General features: G+C 31.5%; 2 protein-coding genes across 2 annotated transcripts in view; one reads left to right on the top strand and one right to left on the bottom strand.

The window, feature by feature from the left end:
- Nucleotides 1-15,887, bottom strand: part of Dcr-2 (Endoribonuclease Dcr-2) — a 49,466-nt gene that overhangs the window by 5,274 nt on the left and 28,305 nt on the right. Inside the window, exons 28-29 of the mRNA XM_068777905.1 lie at nucleotides 1,654-1,845; nucleotides 379-483 (exon numbers count right to left, since the gene is read on the bottom strand). Coding sequence (XP_068634006.1) covers nucleotides 379-483; nucleotides 1,654-1,845 — 297 coding nt within the window. The remainder of the gene's footprint in view (nucleotides 1-378; nucleotides 484-1,653; nucleotides 1,846-15,887) is intronic.
- Nucleotides 3,752-15,441, top strand: LOC137933840 (juvenile hormone epoxide hydrolase-like). Its single transcript, XM_068777906.1, has 7 exons — nucleotides 3,752-3,983; nucleotides 4,797-4,976; nucleotides 5,316-5,705; nucleotides 10,098-10,255; nucleotides 12,785-12,975; nucleotides 13,562-13,787; nucleotides 14,707-15,441. Exons 2-7 carry the CDS (start codon nucleotides 4,797-4,799, stop codon nucleotides 14,927-14,929), a joined length of 1,368 nt encoding a protein of 455 aa, XP_068634007.1. The 5' UTR covers nucleotides 3,752-3,983; the 3' UTR covers nucleotides 14,930-15,441.

Genomic DNA, 15,887 nt, shown 5'->3' with positions numbered 1-15,887 from the left:
TGTGTACTGTATAAATTACCTTTGCTGGAATAATCTGCAGCCATTCTAGAAGCTTGATACTCGACAAAATGGAGGCAAAACTTATTAATGACACACTATCAGTATTAGAGTTATTAGTCATGGTGTGAAAGCAGGTGTGAAAGCTTTTACACCCATTTAAAATCATCCTGTATGAAGTGATTACTCTGAAATAATATTTTTTTGGCCAATATTTTCTAGAGGTACAGGGCAAATAGTAACCGAAGACAGAACAGAGAGTAGTAACCGAAGTAATATAAAAATAAAGTTACAGAGGTTCCAAAAGGGGTCTAATCTGAGGACCGTTTGAAAGGAAAGACTTCGATTTTTGATTGTTAAAATGTGTAATGTATAAATTACCTTTGCTGGAATAATCTGCAGCCATTCTAGAAGCTTGATGGCCGCTAGGACGCCCCCATGTAGAAGGTAGGTTCCGATTAAAGATTCCACACCGTCGGCGACCGTCTAGAAAAAGAGATGTGAAGTGGCAGCCTAGCGGTTAACATGTTATTTAAATTTACATTAACACTGTTCACAAAGTTAAGGTATTGTAAAGCCCGGGACAAAAATTCCTGTCTTCCGGAGGCCTGCGCAGTGTATTAACCCTCGTATTCTTTCCCTAAGATAAATCAACGGCAGGTAGTATATTTTAGCAAACGGAAAATCCAAGTCGACAATTTTATTTCATGTTTTTACTAATGTATTTGGAAGGATGTTATAGAGAGATAACAAATGGGGAAATTACGAAAAAAAAATAATCTGAAGCTGTCCATCAATGTGTTTATAACATTACAATGAAAATAAAATAGCTTTATAGCTGAAGTATATATCGTCTAGTCTGTCTACTGCTAGACAATAGGCCTGCCCGTACATTTCAATCATCAGTTGGAAGATGCATGAATTCGGCGTCTTTGGGTGACCTTATGGTAGTGACTCGATCTTATTTTTGTAATTTATCGTTGTTTATTATAAATATATTAAATCAATAAGCAGGTTATTGTGAAATAAAATTTATTTATACTTTTTGTATATACATTTGTCTGTGGCAGGGCAATAATTTGTTGCTGCGAAGTCTGTCAAGGCTATTATAAATATAACCACAACTTTTGTACAAGATTTTGATATAACGCGGTTCACGATAAAAAAAAAGAACACATTTTTTACGAAATTTTTTGTCCTAGTGCGAATCCCTACAAATTGATTCTTATTTTGACTGTGCTTACTTAAACTTCTTTCAATTTGTATTGTTAACTCTTCAGTATTTACTGACTGATTTTTCACTGTACACAAATTATAGTTTTGACATAAAAATTAATTGTTTACGTTTTATAAATACTGATGTAATATAGATTTCATTATTACTTCTTTTTCGCGGTTTTTTGAGAAAATTTAGGGTATTACATTTTCTAAGTCTTTGATTGTTTGATGTTTCGCAACATGTCCCCCCTAATTTATCAATGACACATGCATTTTATTCGATTTTTTCGCTAGCATTCCTAAAGAAAGAATCAAAAGAAAAAATGAAAAGACTTGGGTTTGTTTATAAGTAACATGAGACTAACATTTGTATATTTCAAATAAATGTAGCTAATTAAATGGTCAACTGCAAAAAAATATTACAGAGTCCACATTTACCTTGTCGTGCATCACCTGAACCTGCACGTAGCACTGCATTGAACTCTGCGCCCCCCACTTCGGCTCCTTCTCGGCGGCGCCGTCGCAGTCGACAAATCGCTCTTCCACTTGGGCCCAGCTCTCACTCGATAGGTTTCCACTTAACGCCTCTTCCAAGGGGAACTGCATCCCGAAAAGAAACGATGGTCGTATCTGAAATAGATAATCGGGAGATTCAACTCACTTTAATTATATTCTTTCCAGGTTCGAGTCTCTTAATTGTTAAAGGCCGTTAATAATGCAATGAAATGTTCCTGACTAGCAGTTGTTTTTCAAAGTATGGTATACGGCTGGTTACTGTGAACTTGATTTTTAAATTTAGGATGACTTGATCGGCGAGTTAGAACACATTAACTTATACTCTATAAGTTAATTTATTATAGACAATTTCCGTTTCCGATTAAAGAAGGTAAGTTTAAAAAGAGAAACCTCTGCCGATAAAAATGACTTGCCGAGGTTGATGACAATGAAACCCTGGATTTATCAATGCTTTGAGTGCTTTCGATACCAACTCTAATATTAAATAATGATTTGCCTGATGTGTCTCCTCAACGTCTAGCTCCTTTTACTATACTATTTAATTTTTTCGTTAGAAAATTGTTTATATATCTCAGTCTAGGGACGCATGTTGAAAAGTAGATTTAACACGTAGTAAGTTTTATAAAAATAAAATATAAGGCTTAAGAAAACTATACTTTATTCATTGATACTACGACTGAAGTTTTCTCGGTGATTTATCAATATTGTAGTCACCTTTTTGATTAAAGGTGTCAAATCATTAAAGGGGTAGAAGGAATGTATAGCTCATTTGTCAGCATTAAGCTTTGTACTATTTTAGCATTTTACAGTAATACCTAATCCGTTAAAATATATTTTTTAAATTCCTTTACTCGTATTTGTACATAACGTTCTCTTTTGATTATGGTTCTTCCACACATGATTATGAACCTTTATGTAACTTAGATAGCTCGCCTACACTTCTATGTAAAGCATATATTGACACACAGGATGTAAACATAATTAATCTACAGTCAATAGAAGATGCTTTAAATGCTAGTACTAATCATGAAGAAATACATTAAGAGTAGAGTGGCTGATAAAAGTAATACAGGAATCTAAAACAGGAACACTGACAATAAAACTTATGAGTCTCTAACTATAACTATAAAAATAACTACTGGATACCCACAGGAAGCACAAGTCTATGAAGAAACAGCTTCAGGGTCACTATGACCCGAATAACGCAAATAGAAATCAAAGAATAAAAAAAACTACTAGATTCAAATGAACAACCGTACATATAGATGAAATTCACCCTATTGGAACAACACCTGGTATATTACCCCACATTATGGCAATCTTGTTGTCAATGGATATCCATTGACAATAGTCAACCCTTCCTACATTTTACAAAACAAATTATTTTATTCTATCTTATATTGATATTATTTTCTTTGTTTCAGTCTATAGAAACCCACTGCACAGCATAGGCCTCCCCCAAAGATATATATACCATATATAGGGGATATACCATAATCGCCACGCTTGGCAAACGGATTGGCGACCGCAGTGTCGTATTAGACGCGGTTTCCCATCCTCTGGAAGCATGTTTGTGAGCAGTGGTAATCCTATCAATGCACAAAGTTTGTATTGTATAGGATTGTACCCCGGGATCGAAACCGCGGCTTGCGATCTCAAGTCTCAGTCTACTACCGCCGCGCTATCATTGTACAAAGCTATTTTATTTACTAACATAAAAACTATACATACAAACATTTTTCATCTCTGTTCGTCTTGACTTACTACGGTTGTACATTTCTATTAAGATATTGATTTGTATTTTGCTTCCCGTACTTCGGTTAGAAACTTTGTTAAAATAATTTGAAAAGTATGCATCAGGGAATGATAGACTAAATTAAAACATTAAATATTTAGCGACAGGATCGGATCCATTACGATGCGCAAGCAAGGTCAAGGCCGAATTACACGTTTAGTAAGAGGTAGGCCTCGCCACTATCAATACATATTCGAAATTCATAATTCTGGCATGTGATACCGTCGCAGACGCACGTACTGTCACTTCTTATAATCCGTCAGTTTTAATTACTACGTATACCTGCCGTCAAATTTTAAATATACAGTAACAGTATTTTCTTAAAGGTATACGTTTTTCTTATAGTGATTTTGTATTATTTATGTGATGTTTTCTTTTTAATTTCTTTAATTTTCGAGTGCGGTGTTGATTTAATATTAACAAAAAAATATATAATTTGGAGACAAACAGCTGAAGGGTGAGTTTTTATATGTATTTTAAATATCCGAAATATTTCGGATTACTAATACGGATAACTATCTAGTTATTCTTCAAAAATTTTAAACAGTAATATCTGTATTATAAATATTTAAGAATAAGTTAATAGTTAAATTATAATAAATACAATACATAATAATATCTTGATATTATTTGAAATTAATAACAGTTAACATAGGAATATAATTATTACACAAAATATAGGACAATTCAAATTATCTGTAAATATAAAATATAATTTATAACAAGGATTTACCGTAAATATTATTAAGTTTTAAATTTATATTCAGCTTGTATATTATGAAGTAACAGTAGTAATCGACAGGGATTTATATCAACAAATATTTTATCTATTTGTGTTTTTATCATTATTATTTTAATCTTATTATTTTAAAGCGAACTTTGTTATTTATGACATACGATGACTGGTCCGAAAGTATTGACCTTTGATTATTTCAGGTGTCCAGGTATTTTACAATTAGTATATTACGTTAGGGTTCTAAGAATATTGATACAAATTAATTGCACAATACAAATTAGTTTGCACAGTACAGGATATTAAGAGGGAAAATACTGATATTGAAATATTAAGTACAATTAATAGAGTTCAAATTCATCTTTTTAAAAAAATACAAATAGGCTGCATCATACTCCTTACATTGATTTAAATTTCATAACGGCAAAATCTTTTAAGAATAAAAATAAATAAGCTTGTACTGTTATTGTTTTAAAATGGATTTTAACCTTCGATAAATAGAGGATGGTATAATTAAAAATAATATTTTTTTTACAGATGTTCAAATTTCCAACATTCCTCGTCGCTGCGTTTGCAATTTGTTTTGGGCTGGTGGCTTTTTTAAAACGAGTGCCTGATCCACCATCTATAGACGAACTGAAGTGGTGGGGCAATGAACCGAAAGGTTTACGTGATGATGAACAAATAAGACCTTTTCACATCGAATTTAACGACACGGTAATTGAAAACAATTTACATACATTTAAATACAGGTGATTATATCTAATGGAACATTGAAACATGTTTACGATATTTACATAGAATGTAAAGAAGGGAATTAATTTGTGAAATTAGGTCTTAGTGCGATTATGTACGATATTTCATTTTTTAATGTCATTACAAGTAATACTTTTTTCTCCCATACATCTCATACGTTATACTGTTTTAGTTTTTATTTAAACAACAGCAAAACCTAAATTACATTAGCAACAAGGTAGATATTCTAAAATTTTACTTTTACCTATAAACATTTGTTTTTTGTGCGACAAAGTCTATTTGAAAAATTTACTATTTCAGATGATAAACGATTTGAAGCAAAGATTAAAAAACAGACGTCCATTAACAAAGCCATTAGACGGTATAATGTCTGAATACGGAATTAATACAGTATACTTAGAGAAAATAATCAATTACTGGATAAATAATTACGATTTCAAAGCAAGAGCAAGTCGTTTAAACAAATTTGCTCATTATAAAACGCGTATTCAAGGCCTGGACATTCATTTTATAAGAGCAAAACCAGAGATTAAAGCAAAGAAAACGTTACCATTGCTAATGTTACATGGTTGGCCGAGTTCGTCGAAGGAATTTGACAAAGTTATACCTATGCTAATTAACCAAAGAAGCGGGTATGATTTCGTTTTTGATGTCATCGTTGCAGACTTGCCTGGATTTGGATACTCAGAAGTAAGTTTTTCATAAATTCTAAAAAAAGTTTTTATACATCAAAACTAAGAGCGTCCATTCAAAGAAGCTAGTAAAAATTCTGTGATAATGTGTGTGTGACCTTAGCACAAAATTTTCATTGAATTTACACATAAATAAACACTGTTTTTGTGCAATGTGTTATGTATGCTATATAAACAAATCAATCAAATTGGCACATGATTGACGAAGTTATCAATAAAAGAAACATAAGTAGATTCTTGTACATGTTAGCTATAAGAACATATACAAGTGTAGCCGTCGCAAAAACTAATCACCGAATATAAGGTAACAAAACCAAATATTGTATTCTAAAAGAATGCTAGGTAAGTATCTTCAAGTGACAAGAGCGATTTTAAACAAATTTAATACAAGAGAAGTTTCTTGTAGCAATTCCGTAGCAATTCCTAGTTATTTTGTAAGGTTATTTTTAACTTAAAATATCGCGAAAAGTATTTTACAGCTACTCGTGAAGGTTTTGTTTTAAAAGAATTTCTATACTGTTTCTTCTATCTAAATTCAAAATTCTAAATTTTTTAGTCCTTATTAGAACTTTTACCAGAACTCTTATCTATTAACTTATATTAAATCTACTTTATTTTTGACTCAATTCTGATTCGCAAGGTGTTATAGTTGTGGAAAAGAACCAGAAAGAAACTCTACAACAATTCATCGTTAAAAAAGTTTAACAATATGCTTTATTATGTTTAACAATAGGATTTATTAACATAACGACTAAATAAAAACAAAATAATCAAGCGATATTATTTGCAAGGATTTTCGTGGTTTAAAAATTCGTTTGTTTAATAATACGTTTTTCTGTTTTATAAAAAAAAACGTCGCTTATTTTATTAAAAAGAAATCAAGATAGATAATTAACGATCGCAGTAAAGATTATTTATTCTTGTGTCCCAAATAAAAAATTATGTTTATGAAAAAAAAATTAGCTATCAAAGACGTGAGACGACATTTTCTATCCATGACATAATAACCACATTGCATGCTTTTAATAGCGTCTATGATAGAACATGCTGGGAGCAATCATTTCCGGTTTAACAATTGTACAATTATATAAGACATGAACTATGAGGAATAATAATTACATTTTCACACACGTTCTTTTAAGTGCCATCAAGGCTAACTTAGGCTAAATTCTAGTTTTACGATATGCCTCAAACGGTATAAGCAAACGAGAAAATATTTTTGTTAAATAAAATTAATTTTTCTCTCGTTATTAGAATACTTCCATGAGAAACTTTGTCTACACTATCCGTTACGAATCCCGAGTCTACTGATTCTGTAAAAAAATATTTACCAAACATAAACGTACTCACAATACATCCGATAAATGCTAATTAAATAAGGTAAAATTGTTTATACGTTGCGTAACTATTTTTAAAATCATTCACAAATGCTTTTCAACGCGTCAGCATTTACTATTATACTTTGTTAGAGTTGCCACGCGTGCACAGGTAGGCGAAATTATAGACTATGCCATAGAATGGGTCGAATAAAAGTATTTAATTTAAATTCGATGCTACAAATTCATGTACAGGGTGATTGATTATAGGTTTGGAAAATTAAATGTGGAGAATGTATAGCGCATTAGCTATCAATTAATGTATGGTACACCCTATCCTAAAATAAATGGTTCCGGAAATAATAAATAACGTAAGAATATATTAATACATTTTCAAAATTCGGATTGCTACTTACTAAAAGTAATTATTGTTTATTATCTTTGTATATTTGTCGACTATCCTGTCTCTATCGGCTTTTTACTGCATGAAGATATTGGCCTTTCGCATTAAAATAAAAATAAAATAATGTATCATATTTCTGAGTGTAGATAATGTCGCTGGAAATCGCTGGATGCGAGCAGTGAAGACCGGTCATTGTGGCGATCTGTAAGGTCTATAGGCTGATATGATGATGATGATTTCAGAGTAATCACTTTATATAGAGATTTGAATTTAGAATTAGAATTTGATTTAGAATTGAAAGTTGGTGTGAAAACTTTTTGCTTACAAAATGATTTATGATTTTTTTATACTAAAGTGTCATTTACAAACTAATACATACATACGGCCTTTTAAAGCTATAACTAATTACCTTGTATTTTGATACCTCACGAATAAAACTGTGATACCTTCAACTTAGTTTACTTTTAATCATTAATTATTTAATTACAGTTTATGAAATAAATAAATGCGTTACCGTTATGCCTACAGGGTGTCTAAATTATTTAAGATAATTACTAAAATCATTTGCAATTTTGAAATCAATAAATAATTCAAATAAATTTTTAAATTTCTTTATTCTTTCTTAACATAAGCAAACATATGTAACAATTTAATTTTATCTGAGATTTATGAAAGGCTAAGAGATGTGGCGTAAATTTGATAGTTTCCGTTCGTAATGTAAATAAAGTAATCATTATATTTGAGTATATTTATATCAATGCAAAAATTACAACAGTATTTAGATTTCTTATTAACTACGACGAAAAAACAAGAATTTCGTTTATTTATGAATTAATAGCAGCGAAAGAAAAACGGGTCGCGGAATATGAATTTCAAAAGTAGTGAAATGTTTTGAAAATTTTAATTAAAATTAGTTTTAGTATTTAAAATAAATAAGAGCCCGAAAATTCTCTTATAAAAAACAGAATATACCAGTACAAGTATGTCACTTGTAAAACGAGATAAGATTGTTTGCAGTACAAACAAGTGTGCCTAAAAGTGACATGATAAATATTGAATAATTTGGTATTTACTTTGAATCAATTGAATCACACGTGAATGTCAAGCAAAACCATATTTAATAAAAACTAATATCAAATGTCGACATCCCTCAACTCAAAAAAGCTAGAAAGGTCCAAAGAGCGACCTGAGTCAAGAAACTTCCAAAAAATCTTTAATACAGTGCAGTACCCGACGATAAATATTGCACATCGACCTCTGGAAAGAGACAATCGGCTAATTTAGGCTTCGTAGAGCGTTATCTCTGTCGCACGAAATACAAGGACTGACAAAACTTCAAATAGGTAATGTGGGACAGAGATAGAAGAGTACTGTAGTTAATAAAGATCAGTTCATTCTAATTTCTATTATCACTTAAAATACCTTAGACTTTAAGGTGTTTTTATTATTAATTTCAATGAAAACATTCTGTTTATCTCAACATTTTACTTTTGGTGTTTGATTATATTGCTTACGGTCCGGTGTTTCTGTTTAAATGTACCTATTTGCTTACGCTTCAAAATGACGCGTGTCTATAGATATAGGTACATGCATTTGTTCATAAGCCACGTGTTAATTCCGCTGACGATAATTTTTTCTGTAATCGGATCTACAAGTGTACAACAGGATGTAAATATTACTGTTGTATCGTTCACAGAAGGCACCGAGTTTAATGGAATTTTTGGGTCAATGTAATAAATCATGTGTTAAGGTGGCGAACACAAACACTAAACCACATTTTAATTTGTATTTAAGCTTCTTGTTTAATCTGCATTTTGACATTTATTCTGCATTATGACATTTATTCTTACTACATTGCACTGCAAACAGCCTACCACTGGGTCTCATTGACAAGCTCAGTCATGCAGGGGGATATCCTCGAGACTTCTTTAAGAGATCAGATCAGTATTGAAGAGATCCGCAGACCATCGAAAATAACCGATATATCCCAGGGTATAGGCAAGTGTAAGTGAAAGAGGGTAGGCCACATAGCGCCCAAAAGATATGGCCTTAACGTTCTGGATGAAGCGTCTGTCATCAACTAATAAGGTAGATAGATGACCGGCTTAAGTTCGTCAGAAGACGCTGGATGCCGTAGCGCTTCCAACCGGTCTTATGGAAGTCTATGGGACTACATCTACTCTTAGACATAGGCCTCATATCTAAGAGTAGATGTCCAGCAGCTGAAATGATGATGAACAAGAACTAGTAACAAAATCCTAATACAGTATAAATTATATTTAAGTTGTAACACTTTGCTTCAGCTATGTATATTCAATAATTATAATATATATACAATACATTTAACTATATTTAATAACTTGCTATAATTGTATTAAGGACAATTGTAAAATTATCACAAATGAAATCCGATCAAGTTATTTTGTGGACTCTTGTCTCACAAATCAGGACGTGGGAACCATCGTCGTCGTCGCACATTATAAGTTGAAGAACGTTTTTATAGGTTAAGTCAATTTGATGTCTTCTATGAAATTGGAATTTTGGTGTAGTTATCTCGTTTAAGAATGAATCGCTGAATATATATCTTGTAAATCAATAGTCCAAAATTTTTGAAAAAGTTTGTAGAAAAACTGGTTCCGTTTTTAATTTTTTTTTTGCATTACGATTCCAGGGTTCTAATAAACCAGGCCTGACTCCTATTCAAATTGGCGTTATAATGAGAAATCTCATGCGACGCGTTGGATATAATAAATTTTACATTCATGGTGGTGATTGGGGTTCCCAGATCGCCACACATATGGCTACTTTATTCCCGAGCGATATATTAGGGTGAGTATCTAAAAAGTTTTTATGTAAATCTTACAAAGAAGAACAAAGTATGTTAAAAATTACGCAATTCATTTCGACTGCGAAAGTTGTCGTTCATCAATATTTTCCATTTGTTGCATAAATTAAACTTCAAAACAAAGTCAACGATTTGAACACACTTGACCTAATTTTAACATATCGTCGATGAGTAGTGAAAAACCGACAATTTACCTTGGAGCTATTGGCCGTATTTGCATTTACGTCTAAAAATCCTTTAAATTTTTTAATACTATTTGAGATTAAATATATATGTTTAATTTGTTAACACAAGTCTATCGGGGACATATATATTGGCTACTAAAACGACGCTGATTTGACCACAATCTTATCATCGTAATAAAATAATATTCATTATTCTAAATATATCTGCCTAAAGACTTTATTTAGAACAATGGCTTCATTATATAACTCTGAATGAGAAATCACTTAGTTATTCATACATGTACTACGAAAATTTTCGTTGTCGTTTCAACCATATACGCCAATTGCAAGGTATAGGCCTCCCTCTCATATCTATGGGAGGAAATACTGGTAGTTAGCGATCGCATTACGATTCTATGATACGCAAAGGACGCTGCTGCCCATCCTCTGGAAACTTGTTTAAGAGCAGTGGAAATCCTATATAATTAATGCACAAAATATGAATTATTTAAGATTGCATTTTGGGAATCAAACCTGCGACATAGGCAAGTCTCAGTCCTCTGTCGATGTGCTACGACTGCTTATAAGACTTTTATGTCGTTATACATGACAAATTTTTATTTTAAGTGTAGCAAACAATTTCTAAAATAGGACAACAGACCTAATTTTTATTAGTGTTTGTGGTAATGGCTGAAATTAATTCAATTCATTGTACTTGAGTTTATATTTAATTGTATCTTCGGTATTATTTTTGGAAACTGAAATAAACCGTGAACAGTCCCTCATCATCCGTCTCATTTCGTAAATAAGGTTACTTTTAATTATAAAATCTTTAATAAAATCTCTGGTCTCATATGGACATGGATTCAGTTAAGCTTTTATCAGAAGAATATTAACTATATGTCAAGGTGTATATCTTTGATTTATGGAGTGAATTGAGTTTATATCGTAATTAAGTTCTTTGAAAATGATGGCGCGGGCATGGTACTAATAATGAAATTGTTCAAAATCACAAAATTTCTGTTTAGCGAAAATTATCAGCTTTATGATGAAGTTTTTCGAGTTTAATTAAATAGTCAACAATTAACACACAGCAGCTTTAGCTCTGCCTGTATAATTATTGTCTAGATAATTCTTTTCATAATAGAATTTGGTTATAATCTCCTTTATATAAACAGCATAGCCCACAGATTTTTTTCTTCGAAACAAACCCATATTTTCATCTTTAAAAACAGCATCGAACATCATATAAGCGTTACTGTTTTTTTTTATTTCAATAAGTTAAAGTTTCGTAAAGATATTAATCTCTCAACTTTACTTTTATAAGTGGCAAAGACAGATGAGATTAGTTGGCAGTGGCAATCCTACATAGTTAATTCACAAAGTGTGAATAACATAACATTTTAGTGCGTTTTTTATTGTATAAAATTGAAATTAATGTATTTATTGATATTCTAATAAACCATCAAAGTTCTTTATAATACAAATTAAAAAAAACTGACTAAAATTTTTTAACTTCAGATTGTTAAGCCTATTTCGTCGACCTAGCAATTTTAACATCCCAATTCTAAGTCTTTTTAAAAAGGTCTATTTTAACTCAATATCACCAGTATTGATACTGGACGAGGACATAGGCATTAATATTTCTGGAACAATTCTTGATCCGTTGAAATTCCCATTAACACGTTGCGTGCTACGATAATTTTTGAAGATTTTCCATTCAGGCCGCGTGGGGCGTATACGACTCACACTTTAAATATAAAAAAAATATATTTTAAAACGTATGCTTTACACTTTTTCAATATTGCAAAGCTATAATTAGCTGGAAAAAGTTATAAATTTTAATCTGCTTTAAGTCTCAGTCAGTCATCTATATTCAACCCTACAATTAATTTTTTAAGAATCCTTTGTTTTTCAATGAGAACTGCAAATGGCCTGAACGGAAAGTGCAGCAGGGGTCGTATACACCCCACATGGCACGGATTATGATAAGAGGTGATTTTTAAACTCCTGCACGCATTATTCATCAAAATAGTTTATCCACATTAATTAGATGTGTTAATTCCACTATCTTCGATTAAATAAGATTGTTTCAATAAATCTACTGTTTTTTGTAATTACGTTAACATCATGACGCAACTAATTAATAATATAATGCCTTATCATGATGACTCATATATGATTACGAAAACAAAAACTTATATGCTTTGTTTTGTAACTAAAGAAAAAATATGCAGAAATAAATAACGAACCAGGTTCAATAATAATAGCTATATGCATCAATTCACGATATTAATATGCTTTAATCGTTTATTACATTAATATAATATTACATTTAATATGTTACAGATTGCATACAAACATGCCGCTTTCTTCAAGGCCTATCAGCGTCGTTAAAGCTCTGGTCGGGTCATTATTTCCAAGTTTATCTGTCGACCCCAAATACGTAAACAGAATATATCCGTTAAAGAATCTTTTGTCGTACATTTTAAGAGAAAGCGGATATTTTCACATTCAAGCAACAAAGCCAGATACCATCGGTACGTATTGTTAATATTGTTTACACGCGAAGTGTTTTCAAATTGTAAATGGAAATCGATGAAATCATTTGATAAATAACAACACTCGCATAAGTGAAAGTGATCCTTGTTTAATTTCACTAACTTTTTTTTTTTATTTGTTAGATTTTACGATAATTTGGAAATTTTGACTTTTTTTGAAATATAAGTATTTTTAAAGTCGTTTTATTACCAAGTATGAAATTGACATTCTTGGTGTTAACACGTTGTAATCGCATCTTAACTTATTAACGGTATTGGTCTTCTATTAGTAGAGACTGGCTGGTGAAAAGAAGGCGGAGGTCTCATGTGAATATCAAGTCTGTCGTACTAGCACTTTTTATATGTTCACAGAAATATGACGAATATATTTCTAAGTATTAAAAAAACATTAAAACCAAAGCAGTTTTTGGTTGTTCATTGCAATTTACTCGAATTATACCCGCTCTAGACATAGTCCCGCAGCATAAAGCGCCAGAATACAATATCATAAGATGTTAAAACTTTAATACCACATTAACAGAATCACCCTGAAGTATAAGTTATAATTTTTATTGTACAATTTTAGGAGTAGCACTGACGGACTCTCCAACTGGGTTGGCAGCATATATTATGGAGAAAATGGCCATATGTAGCAACAGGGATCAGACTAACACTCTTCACGGTGGCCTTGAGAACTTAGAAATAGACGATGTTTTGGACACAATCACTATAATATGGGTCAACAATTGTATTGTGACCTCTTCGCGGATTTATGCCGAGGGCATAGGGCAAGAAGTTCATTTAGTTCACAAGTAAGTTGTTGTTCATATTGTATGTTATTCGCAGATAGGCCCTCCCGTATGTATCCTACACATGGCGTAGTTGAGATCGGGGGAAGTCGCTAAATGCGAGTTGCGCAATACCGGACGTCGTGCCGATCTTTGGGAGAGGCCTATGCAGTGGGCGCGTAACGGTTGACATTATAACGATGATGATTCGTACGTCTATTTTTTATCGCATAAAGGTTTTATTTTAAAATTTGTTCATATAACTTTTACAACAAAACATTTATAATATTAATATAATTACTATTACTTTTTAAATATGTAATTAATATAATTACTATTTTATTAATAACTAATATTCATGTATTTATCCACAGAAATTGATAGCAGATAAGGTCATTAAACGCAATGGTGTACCGTTAGGCCGCCCTGATAATATCAATTCTTGACTCCCGAACAATATTGTATCCAGACTAGGAAATAGATTTTGTTTTAATTAAATCTGATGTATTAACTTTTATATTACAAAACCTGATACACTCGTAAAGAGTTAGTGATCAATGTTTTGTGAAACGTAATAGATGGAGTATACTTTTTTGTGTAATATACATTGTAATTACAATTTAACGACATTAGCGAGGCATTCACCGGGTGACCTGTATTTGGAATTCATTAATTGGTTTTTACCAGAATTTGAATTTCGATATGACTTGTTTTGTGGCGATTGCATCGCTGCCTTGATTGACATATTCTGTCTCATTTATCATTATTTCAATCGTAAGATGTTCAACAGACAGTTGAAGATAGCTTGCACCTAGCGTGTAACGACGACCTTGACTTTATAATTTATCTAACTAGTAATGTTGAGAGCATGGGCTGCTATTCGCTATTTTTAAAAGTGTTCATTTTATCAACATGTTTATTAAACATTGTTTTTTCTTTGCAGTATACCAACAGAAGTTCCTACTGCCGCCATTAACTTTCGTTATGAAGTCCTGTACCAGCCAGATTGGATTCTCCGTGATAAATTTTTAAACTTGGTCCGATCAACAACTCTGGATGTCGGAGGTCATTTCGCTGCTTTACAAACGCCAAATGAATTAATCGATGACATATACGCTTCGTTTGCTCAAATTTTAGAGTTTAACGGTTCGAAAAATTTAGTTTAATACTGTGCCAATCTTAGTTACGTTTGTGGTGATTGCTCAATTCAAATTATTCCCAATAATCTTAAATAATAAAGTAAGAAAAGTATTAATTTATAAAAATGTTATTGTAGGCAGTAATATTAAATATTAGGATCGGGCGTTAGCATTATCATTTTGTTGAAACCATACGAGGCTATATCGGTCGGAACTTTTGTTTATTTGTGGTATTAAAGATTTAAAGCCGTTACTACAAATTTGCAAAGCGATCGTAGGATACCACTTTGTATAAGAATCTTTAATTTAGATCATGTAATAGCATTGTGCTAGCTGTAGTACAAAGTAATTAGCTTTGTAAACTTTTTAGCATTTAAGTTAAGCATTAAAAGTTAAGTAACACAGGAACAAATTAAATATTACATTAATTTGATAAGATGTTTTATTCTGATCTGAGAGGTTCCAAACACACCCTGTGTTGGAATGTTCCACAGCAAACTCAGATCACCTTTACAATATTTTTAATACAGTTAAAGCGATTCATTCCTAAGATCTATTATCATTTAAAAATCCTACACGCCATAATAGGATTTAGTTGACAAGTTTTTATTTTATTAACTCATTAAATTTATGACAAGATAATAAAAAGACATTACACGAGAGTGTATTGTAATACCGTAAACAATTGCCTACAAAAGAGTTACTAATTTTATTCTATACATTTATTAAAATTTATTCAGCTCCTAATAGAAATCATGATAATCACGATTTTTGATCAAAAGAGATTCATTTATTCGACATTTATTTAAAGTCTCTTTATTTTTTAATTCTAATCTGTTTCGCAAGTAAAACAAAATAATCAAGCAACATCACTGCCAAGGACTCAAAAAACTGTTCACTTAAATTATTGAATCCAAAAATAATCCCGAAAACTTCAAATATGTATTTTTTCATATATGATTACAGGGTGAATACATTTTTAACC

Source organism: Battus philenor, unplaced genomic scaffold, assembly GCF_028537555.1.
Source record: "Battus philenor isolate CCGP_79_NKW_IND1 unplaced genomic scaffold, ilBatPhil1.0.hap1 SCAF_14, whole genome shotgun sequence".
Lineage (NCBI taxonomy): Eukaryota > Metazoa > Arthropoda > Insecta > Lepidoptera > Papilionidae > Battus > Battus philenor.
This window is presented reverse-complemented; position numbering and strand designations above follow the sequence as displayed.